Source organism: Balaenoptera musculus, chromosome 7 (genome assembly GCF_009873245.2).
Source record: "Balaenoptera musculus isolate JJ_BM4_2016_0621 chromosome 7, mBalMus1.pri.v3, whole genome shotgun sequence".
In the NCBI taxonomy this organism is placed as follows: domain Eukaryota; kingdom Metazoa; phylum Chordata; class Mammalia; order Artiodactyla; family Balaenopteridae; genus Balaenoptera; species Balaenoptera musculus.
In genome coordinates this window covers 11,506,310-11,529,945 of record NC_045791.1, presented here as the reverse complement: position 1 = coordinate 11,529,945, position 23,636 = coordinate 11,506,310, and the positions used below count along the sequence as shown (strand labels likewise).

General features: G+C 46.5%; 1 protein-coding gene across 11 annotated transcripts in view; it reads right to left on the bottom strand.

Annotated features, from left to right (window-relative positions):
- CLASP1 (cytoplasmic linker associated protein 1) overlaps positions 1-23,636 on the bottom strand; it is a 263,250-nt gene that overhangs the window by 127,606 nt on the left and 112,008 nt on the right. For all 11 annotated transcript variants that reach the window (XM_036857233.1, XM_036857234.1, XM_036857237.1 and 8 more), the window contains one exon: positions 21,900-21,967. In XM_036857233.1, coding sequence (XP_036713128.1) covers positions 21,900-21,967 — 68 coding nt within the window. The remainder of the gene's footprint in view (positions 1-21,899; positions 21,968-23,636) is intronic.

Below are 23,636 nucleotides of genomic sequence, written 5' to 3'. Positions count from 1 at the left end.
GAAGCAACTGGGGCAGACACGACCAGAAGCTGGAGAGGCAAAGGAGAGGTGAGAGGACCCAGAGCAAAGCGGCGCCCACACCGGCGCCGCCGGGGACAACTGATGAGCCCTCCCCGCGCAGGTCAGGGCGCGCTTCTTCTTCGGCGCCGGATGGAGAACGTGCCGGCCGCTGCTCTACAGCCTGTGAGCAGGCGACAACAAGCAGCTCAGGAGAGACGCGGCAGAGCCCACGGCCGGCCTCGTAGGGGAGGAACGCACAGCGGGCGCTGGGCAGTGAGCCTGTCCCCGCGCAGGGCCACCGGCCACCGGCCTGCACCTCCATCAAGGCCAACCTCGAGGCTGAAAAGGGGGTTTAAAAACGGAGTCTGCCTTCTGCCTATGCAACGTGTATCTCTCTAAATAAACCTGCTTCCCCTTTATTTAATTAATTAAAGTAAAATAAAAAGAGGTTTAATAGAATGGAAATTGGCTCTGTTTCCCTGTCTGTGAAAAAAGGGTGATACTGCCCACCAACAGGGATCATCCGAAGGCAGCCCTCCTCCACTGCCAGCTCCGACAGACCTGGGGGATCCCCCCGGGGGACCCCCCCCCCCCGTGACCACAGCCCTGCCTCGGGGCTGGGCGGGACCCAGAGGCTCTGCCCCACCTGCCACCTAAGTCACAGGCAGAGCCTGTCTTTCTGCAGGATTGAGGCTGGGTGGAGGGCAGCCTAGCACTGCTACAGCCAAAAGAACGGAGGCCCCGGCCTAAGAGGGAAGCGGGAGGGAAGCGGGAAGCGGGAAGCGAGCAGAAGGCAGAGCAGAGGTCGGGGGAGAGCGGAGGCCAACGCTGCGTCTGTGTGCCTGGGGACAAAACACGACCCCTCGGTTAATCGAGCCAATTAATCCCCCTTTCTACGTATATACCTGGAGTGGAGGTGTACCGTTTATAATCAAGGGACTCTCTGTACCACTTTAAGGGGGTGTCACACAGATTAGACAATATACGCAAAGGCAGGAAAACTCCAGCTGCTCAACAAAGAGCAGCTGTTACGCTCTGTCACTGTGTGATGCTCTGAGTACAAAAACGCAACCTTTCAAAAATATGTGGATGGAGCTGAAGAATTAGGAATAGAATTCTTTTTTTTTTAATTGAAGAACAGTTGATCTACAATGTTGAGTTAATTTCTCCTGTACAGCAAAGTGATTCAGTTATACATACATCCTTTTTTTAAAATATTCTACCCCACTGTGGTTTTATCACAGGATACTGAATATAGTTCCCAGTGCTACACAGTAGGATCTTGTTGGTTTTTTGTTTGTCTTTTTATAAATTTATTTATTTATTTATTTATTTATTTATTTTTGGCTGCGTTGGGTCTTCGTTGTGGTGCAGGGGCTTCTCATTGTGGTGGTTTCTCTTGTTACAGAGCACAGGCTCTAGGCACACGGGCTTCAGTAGTCGTCGCACACGGGCTTCAGTAGTCGTCGCACACAGGCTCAGTAGTTGTGGCTCGTGGGCTCTAAAGCGCAGGCTCAGCAGTTGTGGCACGCAGGCTCAGTAGTTGTGGCTCGTGGGCTCTAGAGTGCAGGCTCAGTAGTTGTGGCGCACGGGCTTAGTTGCTCCACAGCATGTGGGATCTTCCCAGACCAGGGAACCCATGTCCCCTGCACTGGCAGGAGGATTCTTAACCCCTGCACCACCAGGGAAGCCCAGAACTTGTTGTTTATCCACTCTATATACAACAGTTTGCATCTGCTAATCCCAGACTCCCAACCCATCCCTCCCCCACCTCCCTCCCCCTTGGCAACCACCAGTCTGTTCTCTACGTCTGTGAGTCCGTTCCTGTTTCGTAGATGAGTTCATTTGTGTCATATTTTAGAGGAACAGAATTCTTTTAATGCTCTTATAAAAGGCATAGAACTAATTCAGGTTTTACAGTAAAAGAAATGTAGGGACATTTTTGAGAAACAGAAGAAGGCCTCAAACTCCCTTCTGTAGAGCTGGTTCCCAAATGGAAGGATCCACCTGCCCCCTTGTCAAGAAGCCTTGGGATGGTCTCAACGACAATTTTCTCAGGGTCACAGGAAAGAAATGTGTCATTTATAAGGTAAAGGAAAAAAACTAAATTAGGAATCTGCTTCCACCAAGTGGCACCAACTTTTAAATTCTCTAAACCCTCCATGGCCTGCCTGTGACTTGGAAGTTCAAGTCCAAGGCACAGGGTCACCTGGGAGGTGATGTGGTCTCAGAATACCCCCTTTGTTGCTTCTGTAACAAAACTGGATGGATGCCCAGAGGCAGTGGACTCCTCCCCTGGGGGGCGGGGGTGGGGGCGGGAGCGGGGGTTACTGGAGAGGACACCTCCTCAGAATACTAAGAGCACACCACGTGCAGCCTCCTTCCTTCGTCTCTTCTGCATTCATTTACCAAGGACACCTCTGTGCCCGGTACTCTGCTGGGAGGTGGGATGCAGACAGGAAGGCGTGGCTCTCATCCTGGAGTTCACGGTCCAGCATGGGAAACAGACACACACAACCCGCAGCAGTTATGACTCAGTGTGATGCTTTGCTAAAGGCACACACAGGATATGCCAAGTGAGTACAGACACATAGAACACATAGAACAGGGCCGAATCAGCCAGGAAGGATTCCCTGTGACCCCGCCCCACCCTCTGACATGACTCACTCCATCACTTGTGTCCGATACCGGAGGACTTCACGTGAACTGGGACCGTGAAATGCTTTAAATGGGTGCACAGCCTACACGCTTCAGGAACACGGTAGACCATCACGCTGAGTGAACACACAGTGAGAGAGCACACATTCCAAAGATGACTCCCGGACAGACGGAGGAGGGGCAAGGGACACGGAACAAACTACCCAGCGGCCCTCTGCACACAGACGGGTCCAGGAGCCCCACCATTCTGGGACTGTCCCCATCTTGGGTGCCGGGAAGCAGAGAACACAGTCGCCAAGTCGTGCCCAGCGGTTTGAGTTACTGAAGTTGGCATCTCCTGACCAGTGTGAAGGTCCAACTTAAACTAACCCTGTTAATACGATGCCTTCCCCAAAGAAAAGAACCCACAGCGACACAGCAATCATCAGGTACAGAAGATCAACCTTGAAGAAGAGTATCTCCCAACACACCTCAGAAAGACTATAAACTCATTCTTGGAACCAACCGAAAGGGAGGGACGCAAAGAGATGGCTACTTTATTATCCTGAGTATCTCAGGGGGTGAAGTAGGGAAGACGGGGATGGACCAGCCTTCCTGCTGGAAGAGCTGGCCACGGAGCTCGGGGAAGACTTGAACTGTCCCCGTATTAACATGGTCTGGTGAGCAACCACGAACTCCCGGCCAGACGGAAAACGCGGCTTTCCATTCTGCCAAGAACCGTCGTTTCCAGCCATAGGTGTGTTAGTGCCTTAAAATCTGGACAGATCCAGGGCGAGAGAAACGCAGGAGGAGCCTGCCCCAGGAGTGCCCCTCCCTCTCACGCTCCTACTGCCCACGAGGGTCACAGAGCGGGGACCATAGACCGCCCTCCACGAGCCACTCAACCCCAGGTCACTCGGCCAGAGGAGGAGAGGGCACAGGAGGCTTAAATCAGCAGTCACTTGTGTGATTCTCTCTCTCTTCCAGATGCCACAGGTGCTCTGGGGCAGAAGACAGTTCCTCACACAACTTGGAATCCCTCCTGCTTCAGCCCCTGCACAGAGCCCCGTAGAAAGTTTAAGTCAATTCACTACTGACTCTTGTATTCTCCGGCCATGAATGTTTAGCTACCTTCAGGCTTCTCTCCTAGGAAACAAGATCATCAAAGGGATTACCAAGGGATTACACTAAATCCCATGAAACACAGATCAGTCAAGCTCAGGACAGCTCAAAAAGAGATTCTAAGAAAGAATTAACCATTGTAGTGAACAAAAATTCACAGTCTTGTGAATTTTAAGAATCTGGAGATCCTTCCAAGTAAACATCCCTGAGTAACTGCAGCAAGAGCTTGGGTCTATTTCATCTTCTCCAACTATTACTGGGCCGTGTTTCTCTAGTGCAATTTTCATTAAAATCTGAACAATTCCAGTCTTACCATCTGAAAAGTTAGAAGTCACATTACAGTTGATGGTTTTCTATGGTGTTAATAAAGAATAGGGCCTTTGGATAACTGTAACACACACAGGCTAAAAACCGATTTACTACCGCTAAGGCCTTAGTATCTTTTACTGAACTTACTCTCTTAGCTACTTGGAGTTCACAATGCCATGATTATTTACATAATTACAAAGCAAACAGTAATAAACCAAGAATAACTTGTTTGAAAATTTCAAAGTAGTTCGCTTTCTGAAATTCTTTTAATCTCATCTGGGCCCCTTAACTGCTAATGGCACTCAGATTTGTTGCTGTTATTTGTCTAGAGAATCATCCAGACTGAGTCCCTGCCAGCTAAGGGCTTCTAAGACAGACGTTCTGATGCCTGGCCAGGTGTAGAGGCCACCCAGCTGCAGGCTAAAAACAGGAAGCCAGCAAAGGAAAGCTCAGGGCAATATCAACACCACGGGAGGCTGTGAGCCTGTGTATTTTAAGGGGAGAAAGTACAAGTAAGTACAGTTATACTACATAAGGTGCAGGATATCCTCAGAGAGGCTTTTGGTAAGTTGTAAGCCTATTGCTGAAATTACTGGTCTGATAACTGTCCTTCACACTGATCATGTGCCTATTTTCTGGTCCTAAGAGCAGGGCACATGAGCGCACAGACCACGTGGCCATCACCTTGGGCCGCCACCGGGGCCAGCTCACCGTTACCCTGAGCCCCGCAGCCCTCCCCAGCTCCCAAGTCAATTCCCACGTAACAGCTTCCCAGTTACGCCAAAGGAGAGCGCCATGTGAGGGTGCTTATGAGCGCGGACACCCGCGCTCCCCTCTGGCCGCCGGTCAAAAGTCAGCCTCGCAGGCACCTCTGGGCACACGGGGGGACCCCATCACAGCCCCTCAGCCCGGCTCAAAAATGTGCTCTGACAGCAGACTGCCTTCCAGCAGGTAATGGGCTCCTCCCAGCAGTGGGAGGGAAGAAAGGAAAGAGACAAAAAAGGAACCTGGTGGGGAAGAGGGAAGAAAAACAGAGGAGAGGAAAGGAATGAGGAGAGAATGGCAGGAGAGAACAGATCCTCTTTCTGAAGTTCTAATGCACGAGCAAAGCGTTGCTCTCCTTGAAGAAATTCACAGAAGGACCGCAGGCTGGAGGCTGCCTGACTTTGACAACCACCTCCCTCCTTTGTCCCTCCGTCCTGTCCCGTGACTACGGGAGGGTCTAGTCCCTTCCAGACACTCTGCCAGGTCCTGGGAAGACAGGAAGAACAAAAGCGCAGGCACCCCACCCGCCCCACAGGCAACCTGCACTATGAAGAGAGAGAACACATTCGCAAACGCAAGTATGACAGATAACCCGGGGGTAAGGGTGATGCAGCGGAGGAGGGAAAAGGCAGAGGGGGTGGTGAGAGACATTTTGGACGGGGTGGCTTCCACCAAAGACACAAAGCTCACCATCATCACAGGGGCGAGGATCACTCAGGCATCTCTGTCATGAGCAGAGAACTCAAGAGCAGGACGGGGAGAAAGGGTAGCAGCAAAGTTCCAATGTGCCGTGAACAACAAAGCAAAAAAGGGCAGAGCGCCTCCCGCAGGAAAGGGCCCTAGGGCGGGGCTGTCCTTCCTCTCTGGAAAGGGCACCACGGACTCACGACCCTGTGGCTCAGCCTCGTGGCCGCCAGCACGTGCAGGCAGCTGTTAGGACCGCCGTGACAGCCGCCCTAGCTGTAGGTGCCTGAACGCAGAGAGCCACACTCAAACCCGATTCCCGCTTCTGTCCAAAGAAACCCAAGTAAACTAAAGACACCAAAAGTAAACTTTAAGATAGAAAAGAGGGCCTTTCAATTGTTTTCTTTTCCAATTTCACTTTTATAAAAATCAAATGTACACACTCACTCAGCCCTGAACCTGGCTATAAGAAGAACCCACGAAGCCCATCCTAACTATTCTACTATTTTTCCTGCCTTGCTCAGTCAGTTCTCCCAATTCCAAAGGTCAGTGATAGATCTGTTTTCAATGTCTGCGCATCCGTGCCGAGGGGACGGGTGCACACAGGTGGTACAGTCACACGTGCAGTCAGGTGACGGGCTGAGCCTAGAAGCAGCCGCTGTGTGCGTGCCCACCAGGGAGGACGGGCCGAGGAAAGCGTTCCGACCTCAGCGCTACACGCTTCCGTGCTGGATAAAGATTCTGGCATTTCTAGCACAGGGGGTAAAACCAGTTAGTTAGTGTGCGGTTCCACTGAGAAAAGATACCAATAACTGGAGTTCAATCTTCCCCATGTGACTGTAACCTTGGGAGGTGGCGTGGCGTGGCGTGTGGTGAAAAGTACACAGGTTTCAGAGAGCTCCTCTCCAGACTTCGACATCCCTGGCGCTGTTTTAGTTTAGACAAGTTACTGGACTCCTCTGAGCCTGTCCCTCATCTGCAGAAAGAGCATCGTTCACATACCCGTTACCTGTGTACTGAGAAGGCCTTTAGGTGCCCACTCTGTGCCAGGCCCTCAACTGCATGCCAACAGTTCAGAGAACAAAGTGCTTCCCACTCTCAGAGCTGACAGCCAGCAGCACGGGGAGGCTTCAGAGAGGAAATTCCTAGAGGTTACCGAGGCCCAGGGAAGGGACCCCGAGGCCTCCGCACCGTGACGGCGGTGCCTGGAAGCTGAGCAGATGCTGAGCTGGGTGACGAGGAGCGCGGACTCCAGTGGGGTCAATATGTACAACGTCCCTGGCTGAAAAAGCCCAGGCAGCCATCAGGACTGACCCCAGGGCAGTACGGGCACACAGACTGCTGAACAGGCTGGTAATTATTAATAATAATAACCCCAATCATCTGCATGGTAATAAGTTAGAGTAGGGCACTTAAACTGGTACTTAAACATCTCACAAAAGTACTCCAGGGCTTCCCTGGTGGCGCAGTGGTTAAGAATCCGCCTGCCAATGCAGGGGACACGGGTTCGAGCCCTGGTCCGGGAAGATCCCACATGCCGCGGAGCAGCTAAGCCCGTGCACCACAACTACGGAAGCCCGCGCGCCTAGAGCCCATGCTCCCCAACAAGAGAAGCCACCGCAATGAGAAGCCCGCACACCACAACAAAGAGCAGCCCCCGCTCGCCGCAACTAGAGAAAGCCTGCACGCAGCAATGAAGACCCAACGCAGCCAAAAATAATAAATAAATACAATTTTTTTTAAGTGCTCCAAAATCACACGAAGGTATTTATTTTAAGTGAACATATTTGGACTTACATTTTTACTATTTCATGGAAAGGGGGGAGTTTTAAGCAACTTTAACTGCTGTGGACAAAATCTGCATATTGATGACTGAAAACTAATCTTCTAGGAATCAGCAACTAATCTTTCAACACCTTGGGTAACCTCTGAATGTCACAGTAACAAAAATCACAATGGATCCTTTCCCTGATTTAATCTTCTTTTCTCCTTTTGACCACAGGACTTATTTTACCTTTGAACTTGGCCAAAAGGGTATTGTGCTTAATTAATGTCAGAAACCAAATCCCACAAATATCAGATCTACACTTTGCATTCGTCTGGAAATGTCATTTTAATTATCACTGTACCAACCCTGACCCAATTCTTCCTGACAACCACTACACGGGAGCAAAAGCAAGTCAGCTGGAAAAATCCAGAGCCAACTTTGGAAGAGGGTCCCTACCAGAATGTCTTCTCATATTAAAGCAACTGCACCAAGATCTAGCTGCCTCTTGTGCAATAATCCTTCAAATTCTCCATCCCTGCTTTAATGACTTCATTCTCAAGAACCCAAGGGAGGCAAATAATCACACCTCTACGTAAGAAGAAAGAGAGAAATAAGATGACAATCTAACTGACAATAAACAGCTCCATTCTGATAAATCTTAGTCCTCTAATGCCAGCCCCATCTCTACTCCAAGACACAAACCCACGTGAATCAAAGCCACATACAAATAAACTTCTAAGTTCAAGGGTCCAAAACTACAATCATCTCCCCACACTCAAACCTGCTCACTCTCCAAGTGCCCTGCTTCAGCTGGTCCCAGCACCACTCAGCCGGGCAGCCATCTCCCACCACGTCCCCCCGGCCCCCCTCCTCTCATATCATCCTGAAGTGCAGCTGGTATGGCTCTCACCTCCAACCCCTCCCCTTGTTTATACACTTACTCGACCATCGATGTGCATCGGTACAGACTCACCAACACTTACACTCTGGGTCATAATCCGGTGCTACCTTATTGATCAAACTCTTCTCGCTCTAGTCTGTGAGAATCTTTCAGCTGCCCCCTGTGACAGCTGGCATACCCCTGTCACAGTTTTGGTTTGGTTTGGTTTGGTTTGGTTGGGGCACGTCCCTACTGTCTGGCGCTGCAAGATGCCCAGGCTCACTGTGTACATCCCCTGCTCCAGGCCTCAAATCTGCCATCCCCACGGACCCTGGCAGTGGTAGAAACCAAGATCAGAGCACTGGTGGCAGCTTCTTTTTAAGAGACCTTATTCTGCATCCGATTCTGTACCTTGTTTCTCTTAAGGGAGCTTCCATATCTAAACAAAAAGCTCAACCACGTCATTTTCAAGCTAAATCCAACTTTCGCCTCCCATTAGACTGTGTCTCCACATCACACAGGTGCTATGTGCATCATCTCACTCACTCTCACAGCAGCTCGCCAACCTGAACACGAGGCACCGGGGCCGACAGACCAGCCGCCCGCCCAGGCCACACACTGTCCATGCAGACACAGACGCACACGCCGACGGAGGGGCTCCGAAGTGCACACACTTAAGATCCCGTCACCTAGACCCAAGCACCATGTACACGAACGATGACACTTTTTGGATGATTTAACCCGTCTGCACCAAACTGAGAACTTCAAGGAAAAACTTGTAAATTTCTCATAGAGTTAAATTTCTTTCATTTAAAAGACCAGCATTTATTCTAAACTACGTCATTTCATTTTCTTTCTTTCTCTCTCTCTCTTTTTTTTTTTTTTACTGGTGTTAATGTCCCTTGTTTTCTGAAATAAGAGATACGGTGGGGTTTTTTGGTTGTTGCTATGTTATATTTGGTGAAATTAAAGTTGGTCACCCTGGGACTTCCCTGGTGGCACAGGGGTTAAGAATCTGCCTGCCAATGCAGTGGACACAGGTTTGATCCCTGGTCTGGGAAGATCCCAAATGCCGCGGAGCAACTAAGCCCGTGCGCCACAACTGCGAGCCTGCACTCTAGAGCCCGTGAGCCACAACTACTGAGCCCACATGCCACAACTACTGAGACTGAGCTCTAGAGCCCATGAGCCACAACTACTGAGCCCGCAAGCCACAACTACTGAGCCTGCGCTCTAGAGCCCGCAAGCCACAACTACTGAGCCCACGAGCCACAACTACTGAGCCCACGAGCCACAACTACTGGAGCCCACACACCTAGAGCCTGTGCTCCGCAACAAGAGAAGCCACCGCAATGAGAAGCCCGTGCACCGCAACGAAGAGTAGCCCCCGCTCGCTGCAACTAGAGAAAGCCCACGCGCAGCAACGAAGACCCAACGCAGCCAAAAATAAATAAATAAATATTTTAAAAAATAAAACAAGATAAGACAGTTGGTCACCCTGTATCAGTCTCTCTGCCCAATTTTTAAAGGCTTAACTCTGAGTAGCAAATGGCCTACAATAAAAACCTCAGCTTCTCAGCATGGCCTGCAAGGCCCCTGCCATCTCCCCTGCACTTCCCCCTCCAAGAATACCACACTGCGCTCAAAAACAAACTCATCATGTTCGTAAGGTGATTTCCAATCCCAGAACCGCCCCCCTCGCCCCCCACCCGCCCTACACTGGGCAAACAACTGATTAGGGATGTCACATCTTCCAAGTGTCTAGATCACTATGTGTCTAAACAGGCCAATGCCGGTTTTAATAATATCTCTTTGAATGCTTACAGTTTTTAACTATTCCCCCAAGGCATCTATACTGAAAATGGCACAATTTCAGAATCAAAGAAACAAAGCCAGGGTTTTATCACAACAGTAGGGGCAAAGCACTGAGCTGGGTGACAGTTTGCTGGAAGGAGGGCGGGTCAAGGATGGCAAAGTCCGGGGCCACCAGCCCATTTTAGAGAACTCAAACCTCCCGTCTCCCTGCCTACTCCTCCTGGGGCTGCTGTGAGAATCAGAAAACAAAAACAAACAAGAGACATTCGGGAAAGTGCTTTGAAAATACTAAAATACACAGAACCGTAGTAGAAAATGGCTGGCATTATATTGTACAGACTGTTATGGGTCCCTTATTAACCGTGGGTTGACAGGGGAAGATTCAAATATGCCCCTGCTACGAGAAACAGCATTTAATCCTTGTTTCCTACTATACTTGCAGCTCCCTAGGGTAAAAAGTACCCTTTTAAATGCTTTTAAAGCCTGCATTTCGGGTAACAGTGACTAAGGAGACAGGTTATTGGAAAGGACTTATCAAGTGAGAGAACAGTCTTTATTTTAAAGTCAGAGCCACAAGGCTTTCTCCACGGTCTTTAACATAAAATGGTCAACCCCATAATTATGTCTCCCTGTTGTTTAAAAAAAAAAAAAAAAACTACAAGATGACAACGTAAGACAAATGCTACTTATAAGTAACACACTTTCAAATCCTCAAATGAAGGGTTCTGAAAAGAGGTCACTTCAGAAAATGAATTATTTAGCTCTCCTGCCCAGGTTTTGATTTCCTACAGCAACTTAAGCTGAATACAGAATACTGCCAAAAGGGGTGAAAGAAAAATGACCACTAGCAGTATATGCTTTCAATTCTCAATTTTAAAATATAATTAACAAACATAATCCAGCACCTTCCAATATGTCCATTTTCGGCAAACTCAACCAAATTAAGAAGACAGATATACACACCTTAACAATCTACAACAAAAGAACAGAGCCAATGAGCTGGACACATGCCAATTTCCCGGCAGGGAGACAAATGAACACTTGTTACTGTGCACAATTTATTCTGTGTAATACCTATTTCAGCTGAAGGGTTTGGAAATATCCTTCAGAGACAACAAATTAAGAGCCTGCCAGGAAGCCCATCCCACAGGAAACCTAGACAGGGATACAGGTGGTTCACAGCACGTCCACGGCACTCTTCTTCCAACACAAACCTCCGTCACACGGAGCTCTTTCATATCCTTTCAACACTGCCAAAACCTGGCAAAACCTCCGTGGAAAGACTGAAGGCTAATCAATAAGACCTTTGTAAACAACACTTCTTTCATAGTTTTTCAGTTCCATCTGCGCATTTTAAAAATGTAAATCTTTTAAAAGGAAAAAATTTTACACAGTGATTCTCAAGACAGAAGCGGCACCCCTGCACTATTCTGATTTATACGTGTTTTTAATCTGCCCACTGTTGGGAAAACCATAGAAATTTCCAACCAGTAGAGTCCTTTCAAGACAGCCTATACTTATTAACAAATGTCTTGTAATTGCAAAATAATTTATTTTCATGAGCCATATACTGTGAATACAAGAGAGCAGGAAAAAAAAGTTGAAAGCACATAAAATAAACAGAGGCTGATGAAAACACAGCCAACCTCGGCTCACTGTGCCTACCTGCTCTCTCCTGGTCCTTGAAGGTCAACACTAACCTTAATAGAGCTGCAGGTTTCACAATTTTTCCCTGCCTAAATGCAAATACTCGTAACAATTATTTTCCTAAGTTTCATCCATGATCTTCAGTTCTCAAAGCAATGATAAAATACCTTAAATATCTTATCTCCTAGTTAAGCAGCAATAATTACAAACACTTTCCAGAATATATTAGAATAGCCTACCTTTCCCAGTGGTCATGGCCGTCAGTGACCGCGGTACAAATAAAAACACTGCTCTGAAAGCTACACCTGCTCACAGCCGCTGACGCCTCAGCAAACTCTCCACCCACAGGGCTTCTTCAGTGCGATCTGAGCACCAAGGACAGCGGCCGCCCTATTCCAAAATGAAAGCCTACACTCCGCAGAACAGTGATTGTTCAAGGGGCGGGGGCACCTTTCCCATCTGACGCAAGTCAGAGAGCCCTCTTTAACACTGGTATCGAAAAAAATGTTAACCAGCTACCTGACTCCCCCCTTCCCCGCCCCCCGGAAAAACAGAGAACGCTCTTAACATAAACTTAAAATGAGAAGAAAGTCACAAAGCTATGGCATTCCCACACAGATGATAAAGAAAGCTGTCAGCTGCAGCCTAAGCTACTTAAGCTGGCGCCAGAGACAGTCCCTTCCAGGCTATTTTAGGGGCTGTCTCCTTGGTGCAGCACAGTGCCCTTGCCAGCCTTGGAGCACACCATCCCCGCGGCCGTGACTACGGAAACACTTGCCTAAGATACTGAGCCAGAATCCCAAACCTCGTAACATGCAGAGTCTAGTAAACAAGTGGGGGGAGGGCTGGGAACCCATTATCGGACCTGATCCACTTATTCACAACCACTGTTTTTAAAGACTGCACAATAACAGCGGCTTAGCTTCTTAAAAAAGAAAAGACAATCAATTTGCCTTTCAACAATGAATGCTTTGTCCCAGCTATGCTGGGCAGCAGTTCAGATCTTACCTAACAATCCATCGTCAGTCTATTCGTTTTCAGACTTGTACTTCTCATTTCCAACAAACTTAGAGATGATATCTAACGTTCTTCAAATTATAAAATTTTTTAGTAAAACAACAGAGGGCAGTTTGCATTTTTGCAGCAAAATGACACCCTAGATACATTACAATTTTCTGATTATCTATTATCTAGCTTACAGTTTTGTTAGCAAATAAGTACTTTTCCTTTAGCTACAGATTTATTATGGAATTTTCAAGATTGAACCAGCATGATACTTTCATTCTTTCCTCATGAACACGTCAGCTTTGCTCAAGAAACTCAAAAGCATGCACATTTTTAACCAAATTAACAAGCATGGGCCTCATTTCAATCAAATCCAATTAAAGAACATGAAGTGGCTGCAGACAAAGGACGATATGACTAGTCTATAATTACTGGCTCTTTCGCACTGAAAATTCGATTCTCCCACGAGCGTAAGCACATCTGCGTGATTTTTAAAACGTACACAGAAAATAATTTGCTTTTTAAAACCCACAGAAGGAAAAACTGTAATTTTTGCTTCAAGGGGTTTGCTAATTATATGGAGATGGGAAAAAAAAGAAAAAAGAAACATCTATAAAACAACATATTTTTAACTCCCATATTCTTGCCATTCAAAACCGAAAGGCCTTCAGGTAACCTAGCAACAAAAAAGAATCATACAAAGATGAAGTATTCTATTACAGACAGGACACCCATTTCCAGTTGCTGCTCAGATGCTTTTTCACTGCTGTTTAGTCACAAGTCTTACACTTCTAAAACATGAAGTCTGTGGCATTTATATAAATATAATCAATTACACATCTTAGAACAACATAATTTTGAACATGTCAAGAAATACAACCCAAGACAAAACCCATTTCTTCCCTAAGAGTATTGCTATTACATTAATAGTTCCTTTCAACTTAGCTCAAATCCAGAGCTTTTATTTCTTACTCAAAGGAGCGTTATTGTGCACAAGTAACAAAAGAAAAAACAGATAAATTAGAATTCATCAAAATCAAAAACTTAGATGCCAAGAAAGTGAAAAGACAACCCACAGATGGGAAAAAAATATTTGCAAATCAAATATCTGATAAGAGTCTTGTTATCTAGTATATATAAAGAACTCTTTTAGCTCAACAACAAATGTGAGATTTGTTGACAAATCTCTAAAGACAAATAAACCAATTTAGAAACGGGCAAAGGACTTGAAGAGAGATTTTCCAAATGAGATCTACAGATGACCAACAAGCACATGAAAATATACTCAGCATCATTAGTCATGAGGGAAATGCAAATCAAAATAATGAGATACCACTTCACACCCACTAGGATGACTGTAATTTTTAAAAAAGAAAGGAAAAAATGGTGTTTTTTGTTTTGTCTTGTTGGAGAGGATGTGGAGAAAACAGAACCCTCACACATTGCTGGTGGAAATATAAAATGTGGAAACCACGGTGGGAAACAGTTTGACAGTTCCTCAAGAAGAGGAATACGTAATTCTTCAAACACAGAATCACCATAGGATCCAGCAATTCCACTTCTAGGTATATACTCAAAAAGGATTGAAAACATACGTTCAACAAAAATTTGTAAACTATTCACAATACCAAAAAGGTAGCAACCATCGAAATGTTCATCACTGGCTGAATGGACAGGATAAACAGAATGTGGTCCAGCCGTGCAGTGGAACAGAGGTGCTGATGCCACAACACGCACGAACCTTGACAACATCATGTTAAATGAAACAGGCCACACAGACATCAACACGTACTGTGTGGTTCCATTTACATGAAATGTCCAGAACAGGCAAGTTTATAAACTAGATTCACGGCTGCTGGGGCAGGGGTGGGGGGCGGTTAGGGAATTAGGAAGGTGACGGCTAACAACACCAGGTTTCTCTTTTGCGGTGACAAAAATGTTTAAAAACTGACTGTGGTGATGATTGCACATATCTGTAAATATACTAAATATGACTGAAGTATATACTCTAAGTGGGTGAATTGTATGGTATGTGAATTACACCTCAAAAACACCATTTTTTAAAAAGTGCATTATCGTTAAAGAAAATGTGCATTAAATTTTAAATGTATGTTTTGGGTGACTCCAAAATCACCCAGAACTCTACAAGAAACACAAGTATGAGAGTTATTCTCAAATGATGTTCTATTTATTTAAAAAAAAAAAAAGAATATATCCCTGAGATGGAGCAATGGAGGAGAAACCTATCGTTTTGAGCACCCACCCCGTCCGGGCACAGCTGGGAGCTTTACACCCGACCTCATTTACCCTGCAGAGCACAGGAGTGAGCCGGCTCCCAGGAGGGAAGCGCCGTGCCCCGAGTCACACGACCCGCGTGCTGTGGGGGCAGAGAAGCCTTTCCTAAGGAGGAACGATGGCCACACTCTTCCACAGCAGCCCCTTTCGGCTTCTCCCTGACGCTCTGTCTACCCGTCCCGCGGGGGACTCGGGCACCCACACTCCAAAACGGACACCTGCTGTGGCCACACACAGTCACCACTCATTAAAGTGTTAGGTCCCTGTTGAGTCACTTGTTAAGTCCTCCTGCTGTGAACAGAGGCTGACTTTTCACAAATGGGGTTTGAGAGACAGATCACTCAACAGACGGCTTGTCGGGTCAGCCTAGGAAATACATCTGTGAACACGCGTACGAATCAAACACGGCGGCCCTCCATCCATCGGAACCCTGGCCCAAAGGCAGTTTAGGAACCTGGAAATGAGCCCCATGTTTCCATCCTCTCTTTGCCTTTGACTCATTTCTTCCTCAGGTCTAACTCTCATCTGGTACCCAAGAATCCATAGGGAAAAGTAGGGAACAAGAAGGACCAGGGTACCTCAGGTACGAAGTTTCCACATATGCACTCTGTATTATCAATACTAAGAGATTACAGAGGAAAACACTGATGTCCCTCAAATGAGCCAACCCCAGCGGACTCACCGGGACTAAGAGACGAAGACAGATGGAGGTGTCTGGGGCCTAGAATGCCCTGTACTCAGGGGGCTAAGAGTCCAACGCAGAAGAGGGACATCGGTCAAGTAATCACCAAATGTAGCAAAGTAGGGGATGCTTGGAAGTGTCCAACAGGGAGGTCAGGGAAAGCTTTCTAGAGCCAGAGGGAGGGAATACTGAGCTGGAAAGGATGAGGAACAGCGAGATAAGAAAGAGGAGACAGAAGAGTCGTGCACCAGGAAGGGTAAGGAGGACAGGAGGACAGGTGGCCCCAGGGGAGGGCCGGGCTGAGGAGGCTGCAGGGCCAGATGGAGCATGGCTGCAGCAGGCCGGTAAGGACTGGGGGGTACCTTGAGAGGAATGAATTGAAACAGTAAGAAGATTTTTTTTTTCATCATGTTGAGCAGTGAGGGCAGGAGGCAGAATCCACCTGCAACACAGAGCTGCTCGGAAAGCCTTCGTCTAACCCTATGGGACGGAAGCCCTCCTCCCAGCCACCATCAGCACGCAGCTAACGTATGATGTTCACGCCTTTCCCTCCTCTTGAAACAAACAGGAGTCACCAACTGTAATTGGTTTTCCTCTGTTCTTATAAATTTATTTATTTATTTTTGGCTGCGTTGGGTCTTCGTTGCTGCACGCGGGCTTTCTCTAGTTGCCGCAAGCGGGGGCTACTCTTCGTTATAGTGCACGGGTTCTAGGCACACGGGCTTCAGTAGTGGTGGCTCACGGACTCTAGAGTGTAGGCTCAGTAGTTGTGGTGCACGGGCTTAGTTGCTCCGCGGCACGTGGGATCTTCCCAGAACAGGGTTTGAACCCGTGTCCCCTGCATTGGCAGGCAGATTCTTAACCACTGCGCCACCAGGGAAGCCCCCTCTGTTCTTAAAAGTAGACGATAACAATGGTGTGCTTATTTTCGGGAGATTAATGGTTGCAAAATTCCTAAGAAGGATATACCTAATCTGGAACTGACGCTCATTTTCTATATTAATGTTTCTACTAAAAAATACAGAAAGGGCCATGCCCACGTCTTGAACCCGACTTGAATGACATAATGTGTTCCAGCTCTTCTTCACTTACAGCCCATTATTTCTGATGAATGGAGATGAAACAAGACCTGGTGAAGCTGGGTGGTGCCCACGTGGGGCTCCATTATTCTCATCTATCCACTTTAACATACATTTAACATTTTCCAAATAAAGAAATGAAAAGGGAAGGGGGTCAGAAGACCTTGCTCTGAGGCTGCCCCCAGGTGCATCCAGAGTGTTTGGCTACAGGCTGTGTCCACCTTCAATAAAGCAGGGGTCCGACCTGCTCAGACTTCTGAAAAGTGAACACCTCTCAGGCTAACATCAAAGTGACAGTGCAGGTAATACTTATGTTTTTAACACTGTCCTGGCTGAAGGAAAAAGGAGACAGGAGAAGACCTCTTGGCATCAGTCTCTTCCACCACAGAGCAGTTCTCATCCAGAGAGAGAGATCGGTCCTCATTCTGGCAACGTCGTACAACAGAACAGACCCGGCGGGAGAAAGCAGGGGGACCGTAAGCAGGTGGCTTCAACAGTGCAGGCGAAGGGGCTGGAGACGAGCGCTGGGGCCGCTGAGAAGCGTCCACACCCACAGGAGCCGCTGACGAGGCACACAGGCGGGGAGGAAGGTGGGGCCTCCGGGATGACACGAAGTCCTGACTCACACGCCTGGGTGGACAGCGGAGCAGTCGTCCACGGAAGATGTACAGAGAGAAGCTAGGACGAGGTCATGTTTAGGTGTTCTGGGTTATGTCTTTGAGCAAGAGGAGGGACGTGAGTCTGGGTACGTGTCTCCAGTACAAGAAGAAACGTCAGACAGGCAGCGCCTTCACATACGGTTAGCGGCACTGAGACGGGGTGTGGGCAAGAGACGCATTTATGAAAACATGTTATCTGGCTAGTAAACAGAGTTCCGGCCATGGATAATTATAACCCAAAGGAGAGCACTGCCTGAGAAAGAAAAAGGCATAGGACCGAGCCAGCCTTAAGAATTTAGTGGCAAGTAGCAGACAGCAAACCTAGAAAGAACAGCCCAACAGCAGGAAAAAAAATCAAAAGGAGGTCAGGCCAGAGGGGGCGAGGAGGAAGGATGCTTCCAGGAGGAGGAGATGGGGGTCAACAGTGCCCAGCATGGTGAGAGGCCGGGCAGGGCGAAGACTGGCAACGCCAGCGGGTGGAGTAGCGCGGCCACCACCCCGTAACAGCGCCGGCAGCTGTCGGTGGCGTGAGCGGATCCTGAGCCTGGGACGGTCTGAGGAGGTGACTAGGCGAAGAGACTGAGACAGGGAATACGGATGTTTAAAAAAGCAAACCACAGGCCCAAGACGGAGTCACTTACGCTAGGCCGCACCGCCAGAGTGGGGCTGAATACCCAACCCAACTGCTGCTTCAACCTCCCTACCAACTGCGGTCTCATGCGGTCGGCCAGGAATTTCCCGGTCGGCACCAGGGAGGTCACCCGTCTTGTGGGCGTCCTCCAGCCCCAGTGAAGATGAGGTCACTGCCACACAGACCCATCCCGTCCCCCACAGGTGGGTTACTTTAGCCTGAAATAATCTTTTCTGTTTATGACTTCCTTGTCTTGCCTTTAAAAAACCTTTCCCTTTCTCTACTCCTTTTGGAGCAACCCCCCAGACACACACACCCTCGCTAGATGGGATGCCGCCCAACGCAAGACTCGTTCAGTAAAGCCAAGTAGATCTTTAAAATTTACTCGGTTGAATTTTGTTTTTTTTTGACACAGACGTCTCAGGAGAAGTCTGCTGTACAGGGGGGGAGAGAAGCAGAGCAATGAGAATGGCTGGAGATATACGTAGGCGTGTTTTTACTGAACGACACTCGGCATGCTTAAAAATCAACACGTCAGACAAAGGCGGGGCGAGGGGTGAGAACAAGTACAGGCCAACCTCTCTCATGAAGTTAGGTGCAAAACTCCTCGACAATGTAATCGCAAACTGAACACAACACTGTATAAAAAGAACTGTACACTATGACCAAGTGGGATTTATTCCAGGTATGCAAGAGTGGATTATTACCCAAAAAAAATCCATCAATATAACTCACAATATCATCAGGCTAAAGAAAAACAATCATATCAATTGACATCCAAAAAAAGCATTTGAAAAAAAAAAAAGCAACACCCTAAAAGGAATCCAGATTGGAAAGAGAGAAGTAAAACAATCTCTATTCACAGATTAAATGACCTAGTATATAGAAAATCCTAAGGAATCTACTGGAGAGGAAAAATCTAGCTAAAAAATGGGTTAAGCAAGGTTGCCAAATACAAGATCAAATATAAAATTCTACTTTATTTCTATATGCTGGCAAAGAACAATCCAAAAATAAAATGAAGAAAAGAATTATATTTACAATACCACCAAAAAGAATAAAATACTTAGGAATAAATTTAACCATAGTAGTGCAAGACTTATACATTGAAAACTACAAGACATTGTTGAAAGAATTCCAAGACCTAAATAAACTGAAAGGTATCTTACGTTCATGGATTAGAAGGCTTAATGCTGTTAAGATGGCAATATTGGGCTTCCCTGGTGGCGCAGTGGTTGAGAATCTGCCTGCCAATGCAGGGGACACGGGTTCGAGCCCTGGTCTGGGAAGATCCCACATGCCGCGGAGCAACTGGGCCCGTGAGCCACAACTACTGAGCCTGAGCGTCTGGAGCCTCTGCTCCGCAACAAGAGAGGCCGCAATAGTGACAGGCCCGCGCACCGCGATGAAGAGTGGCCCCCACTCGCCGCAACTGGAGAAAACCCTCACACAGAAACGAAGACCCAACACAGCCAAAAATAAACATAATAAATAAATAATAAATAAAAATTAAAAAAAAAAAGATGGCAATATTCCTCAAACCAGTCGACGGGTTCAACACAGTCCCTATCAAAATCCTGTAATTCATATGGAAATGCAAGGAACCCAGAACAGTCAAAACAATCTCGAAAAGAAGAACAAAGTTGAAAAACACAAACTTCAACCCAAATGTCCTTCAACTGTTGAGTGGCTCAACAAAACATGGTGTATTTATAGAAAGAAATGTTATTCAGCCATAAAAAGGAATGAAGTACTGACATATGCTACCAGGTGGATGAACCCTGAAAACATTAAGTGAAAGAAGCCATACACCATAGGATTCCATTTATATAAAATGTCCAGAACAGGCAAATCCACAAAGACAGAAGACAGGCTGCCAGGGACTGCAAGGACAGGGAAACAGCTAGTGCTACTGGGCACAGGTCTTCCTGGGGCTGATGACAATTTTCTAGGATTAGACACTGGTGATAACTGCACAATTTTCTGACTATATGAAAAGCCACTTTAACAAAGTGAATTTTTTTGGTATGAATTATGTCTTAATATTTAAAATATGCTGATGATCAGGTTTCCCTGGTGGCGCAGTGGTTAAGAATCCGCCTGGCAATGCAGGGGACATGGGTTCAAGCCCTGGTCCGGGAAGATCCCACATGCCGTGGAGCAACAAAGCCCGTGCGGCACAACTACTGAGCCTGTGCTCTAGAGCTCATGAGCCACAACTACTGAGCCCGCGAGCCACAACTACTGAAGCCTGCGCGTCTAGAGCCCGCGCTCCGCAATAAGAGAAGCCACCACAATGAGAAGCCCGCGCACCACATCGAAGAGTAGCCCCTGCTCACCGCAACTGGAGAAAGCACGCACGCAGCAGGGAAGACCCAACACAGCCAAAAATAAATAAATAAAATAAATTAATTAATTTTAAAAAATAAAATAAAATAAAATAAAATACAAAATAAAAGCACGTGTCTAGCAACTGGCTGGACAACCCTGCCCACGCACACTGTCAACCCCCCTCATCACTGGTCTCAGCTTTACCAATGATACAGTTGAAAGCACATAGAAAAGTATATATAAAAGTAGAGGGTAATATGCAGAAATTATGCCATGGTTAAAACTGCATACAAATTATACAGTTATAGGAAAATTAATTAGAAGATAATACAGAAAAATGAAAACTGATTTGCTGGTGATAGCAGAATCATAATTAATCTTTTTTCTTTGAATACTGTAATGATTTTACAAAGGTATGAAAAAGAAATTTTAAAAAAGCATTTTATAAGAAACATGCTATTTAAAGACAAATTCCGTACTGGTAACGACGGGTACACAACTAGAGTGTGAGCTGAAAGACCTGGATTCTGTTTCCTGCTCTGCCCTCATGTACTATGTCCCTTTGCGGGAAATCACTCAAACTTCTTTAACAGCCTCCAGATAGTCAAAATCTGAAGGCTACGCTATGATCTCAGATCCCTAGCAATCCTGAAACAGCTATGATACAATGATGTATCCAACGTTAGAAAATTCTTGTTGGCAGTGGACTTTCTGATGACTTCCAAACGGCGTTAAGGATAAAGAAGAGGAAAAAAACAAAGTTCTTACCCTCATGAATAAACAAAAAAACAGTTGTGCAGTAATATTCATTAAGAAGGAAAGTCAAGCCAGGTGAGGGCAGAGAGCGTTCCCTTACAACACTGGGTATGCTGTTCTGGACGCCTGTGTAATGAAAGTGGGCCCGCAGCCGAGCTCTGGGTGGAATAAGGACGAGGCCCTAATGACAGCTGGGAACAAGCGCCTCAAGCAGAAGGAATCACAAGCACAGGGGCCCTGAAGCAGGAGAAACATGTTAAAAATCAGCAAGGAAGCCAACAGGCTGGAGCCAAGAGAACTTTCAGGAAGAACAATGGAAGATGACCTCAGAATGGGGGCTGCCGCAGGTCAGGCAGGGCCCGGTGGGGCACCGTGAGTCACTGCGCTGGGAAAGCTCTGCAGGATTCTGATGAACAAGGGATTAACGTTACTTGCGCTACATTCTAAAGGGATCAGTCTGGCTGCTGAGTGAAAAACAGACTTTAGGTGTGGGGAGAGAATAAAATCAGGAGTGCAGGCAAAACACCGTGACGGCTTGTACTGGGAGGAGAGAAGCAGTTACACGGGGAATCTTTGGGATTCTAGACGTAGTTTTAAAAATAAAGGCAACAGGATTAGCTGATGGATTCAGCGCAGGTTATAAAAGAAAGTCAATGACAACTCCATAGTTTCGAGCTTGGGAAAGTGGGTACATGGAGGTTAAATCCTGAGACCTAGAAACTCCTATCAAGGTATCAAATTCAGCTATTCAGAAATAGTATATAGTGTAAGTAATACTTATGCTAAAAGTGGAAGTGAAAAAGCAAAAGTAGAATGGTTGCTTTTTCTACTCACCATTTGCAGACTGTATCATGTTTCCAGATTTTTGGACTTCATCAAATTTTGTAAAAATTACATTCAACCTGTATGAAAAAAAAATATATATATATATATTATACAAACTATTAACCATATTACAATTACATTAACATATTTACAATCATAGTATACACTGAAGGTGAGTCTCACTCATTGATAACAGACCCACCTAACAACAACAGTAGCTATGCTAACAGCATTATCAATAGCCAACAATGAGTGAGCACCTGCTTATTACAAGCCAAGCACCGACCTAAGCTCTACCTGAAAGATCTCCTTTGATTCTTGTAACAGCTGTATAAGGGGTTATCAGTATCCCCTACTACAGACGAGGAAATCAAAACCCCCTTACTTAAGGTAACACACTTGGTCAGGGTGGAGATGTCAGCCCTGAGAGTAAGAACCCAGAGCCCAGGTTCTCAGACATTATACTAAACTGACTGACGTCTCTACACAAAACGTATGCATCATGAAATGTGTTTATTTCTCCTATTTCTGTCTAAGCACAGACTGCTGATTACTCAGGATAAAGATTTTCAAAATGCATTGATACTACAGTACAAAGGCTTTTCTGTGACTTTTGCTTATGTTAAAAATGCTATAAATAATTTCTCTAGAAGCAAATGTTGTGACTGGATAATCTTCAGCTTAAAAATCTGCATGACATGTATTTTCTATTAGTGGATCATTTTCACCATGACATTTTAAAAGAAGCAAAACTCCTTAACCACCAAATATTCCATCCTAGTGACAGCAAAAATGAGAGGAAAATTTGGGGGGGGGGGGGCGGGGTTTACCTTGTAGGAAAAGTCAAGAAAAAAGAGGCTTTCCGAGCGAACACAGATATGCTGGAATAAGCCTAAAGGTTGAGATTCCAAAGTCACGCACTTTTGCATTGAAACCTACACCACCCATTTCCAGGACTAGACTAGAAACGTTAGCACTTTCTTACAAACCAGCCTGTCATACAAGCTCTAATCATTTCAAACATGTTTGATTTCCTTTCCAACCAGGATGGAAGCCCCTTGGGTGTAGGAATGGGACCTATGTTATCTTTGGTATTCTGTGTACACCACACATCACGTCATGCAGGAGGGTGACATCACCCAATGAGAAGGCTGGTGCCTGGTCCCGCCCCCGCCCGCAAGGTGGAAAACTAGGTAGTTCACACACTCTGGTCTCAGCCAATGCACTCGTTCACTGGCTGAGCCAGCACTGAGCTAGCTAGATGCTGAGTGTGGGAAGGTCCCACCCTCTAGAGCTCCTACTTACCTCTACGTCATTCTATTCTACTTAGACTGTGACATTCTAAGAAACAGGGGAGCCAAAAATACTCATGAGCAAACACGAGGTAAGTGAAGGGGATGAACCAGCCTGATAACATGGCCCCTCCTGCTTCCCGTCCCATGGCGGATATTGATCTTTTCAACCCATCTTTCCATCTAAGTCCAGATGTAGCCTCAGAATCCTTCCCAAAACTGCTCCAGGCAGCTACGACCAATGAATCAAAGTCGGCACTGAGTTAAAGTTCTATTTGTCATCCTAGGACCAGATGAGTAAAACTATTGCTCACTTGCAACTCCCGTGGTTACTAAAAATCTGGAAAGATGCCTTAGAATCAAGTTCTTATGATGTTTCCATCACCTGCCCTTTTATAAGTGACAAAGATCCCCACTGGCTTAACAAGCCCATAAATAATATCCCTACACAGGT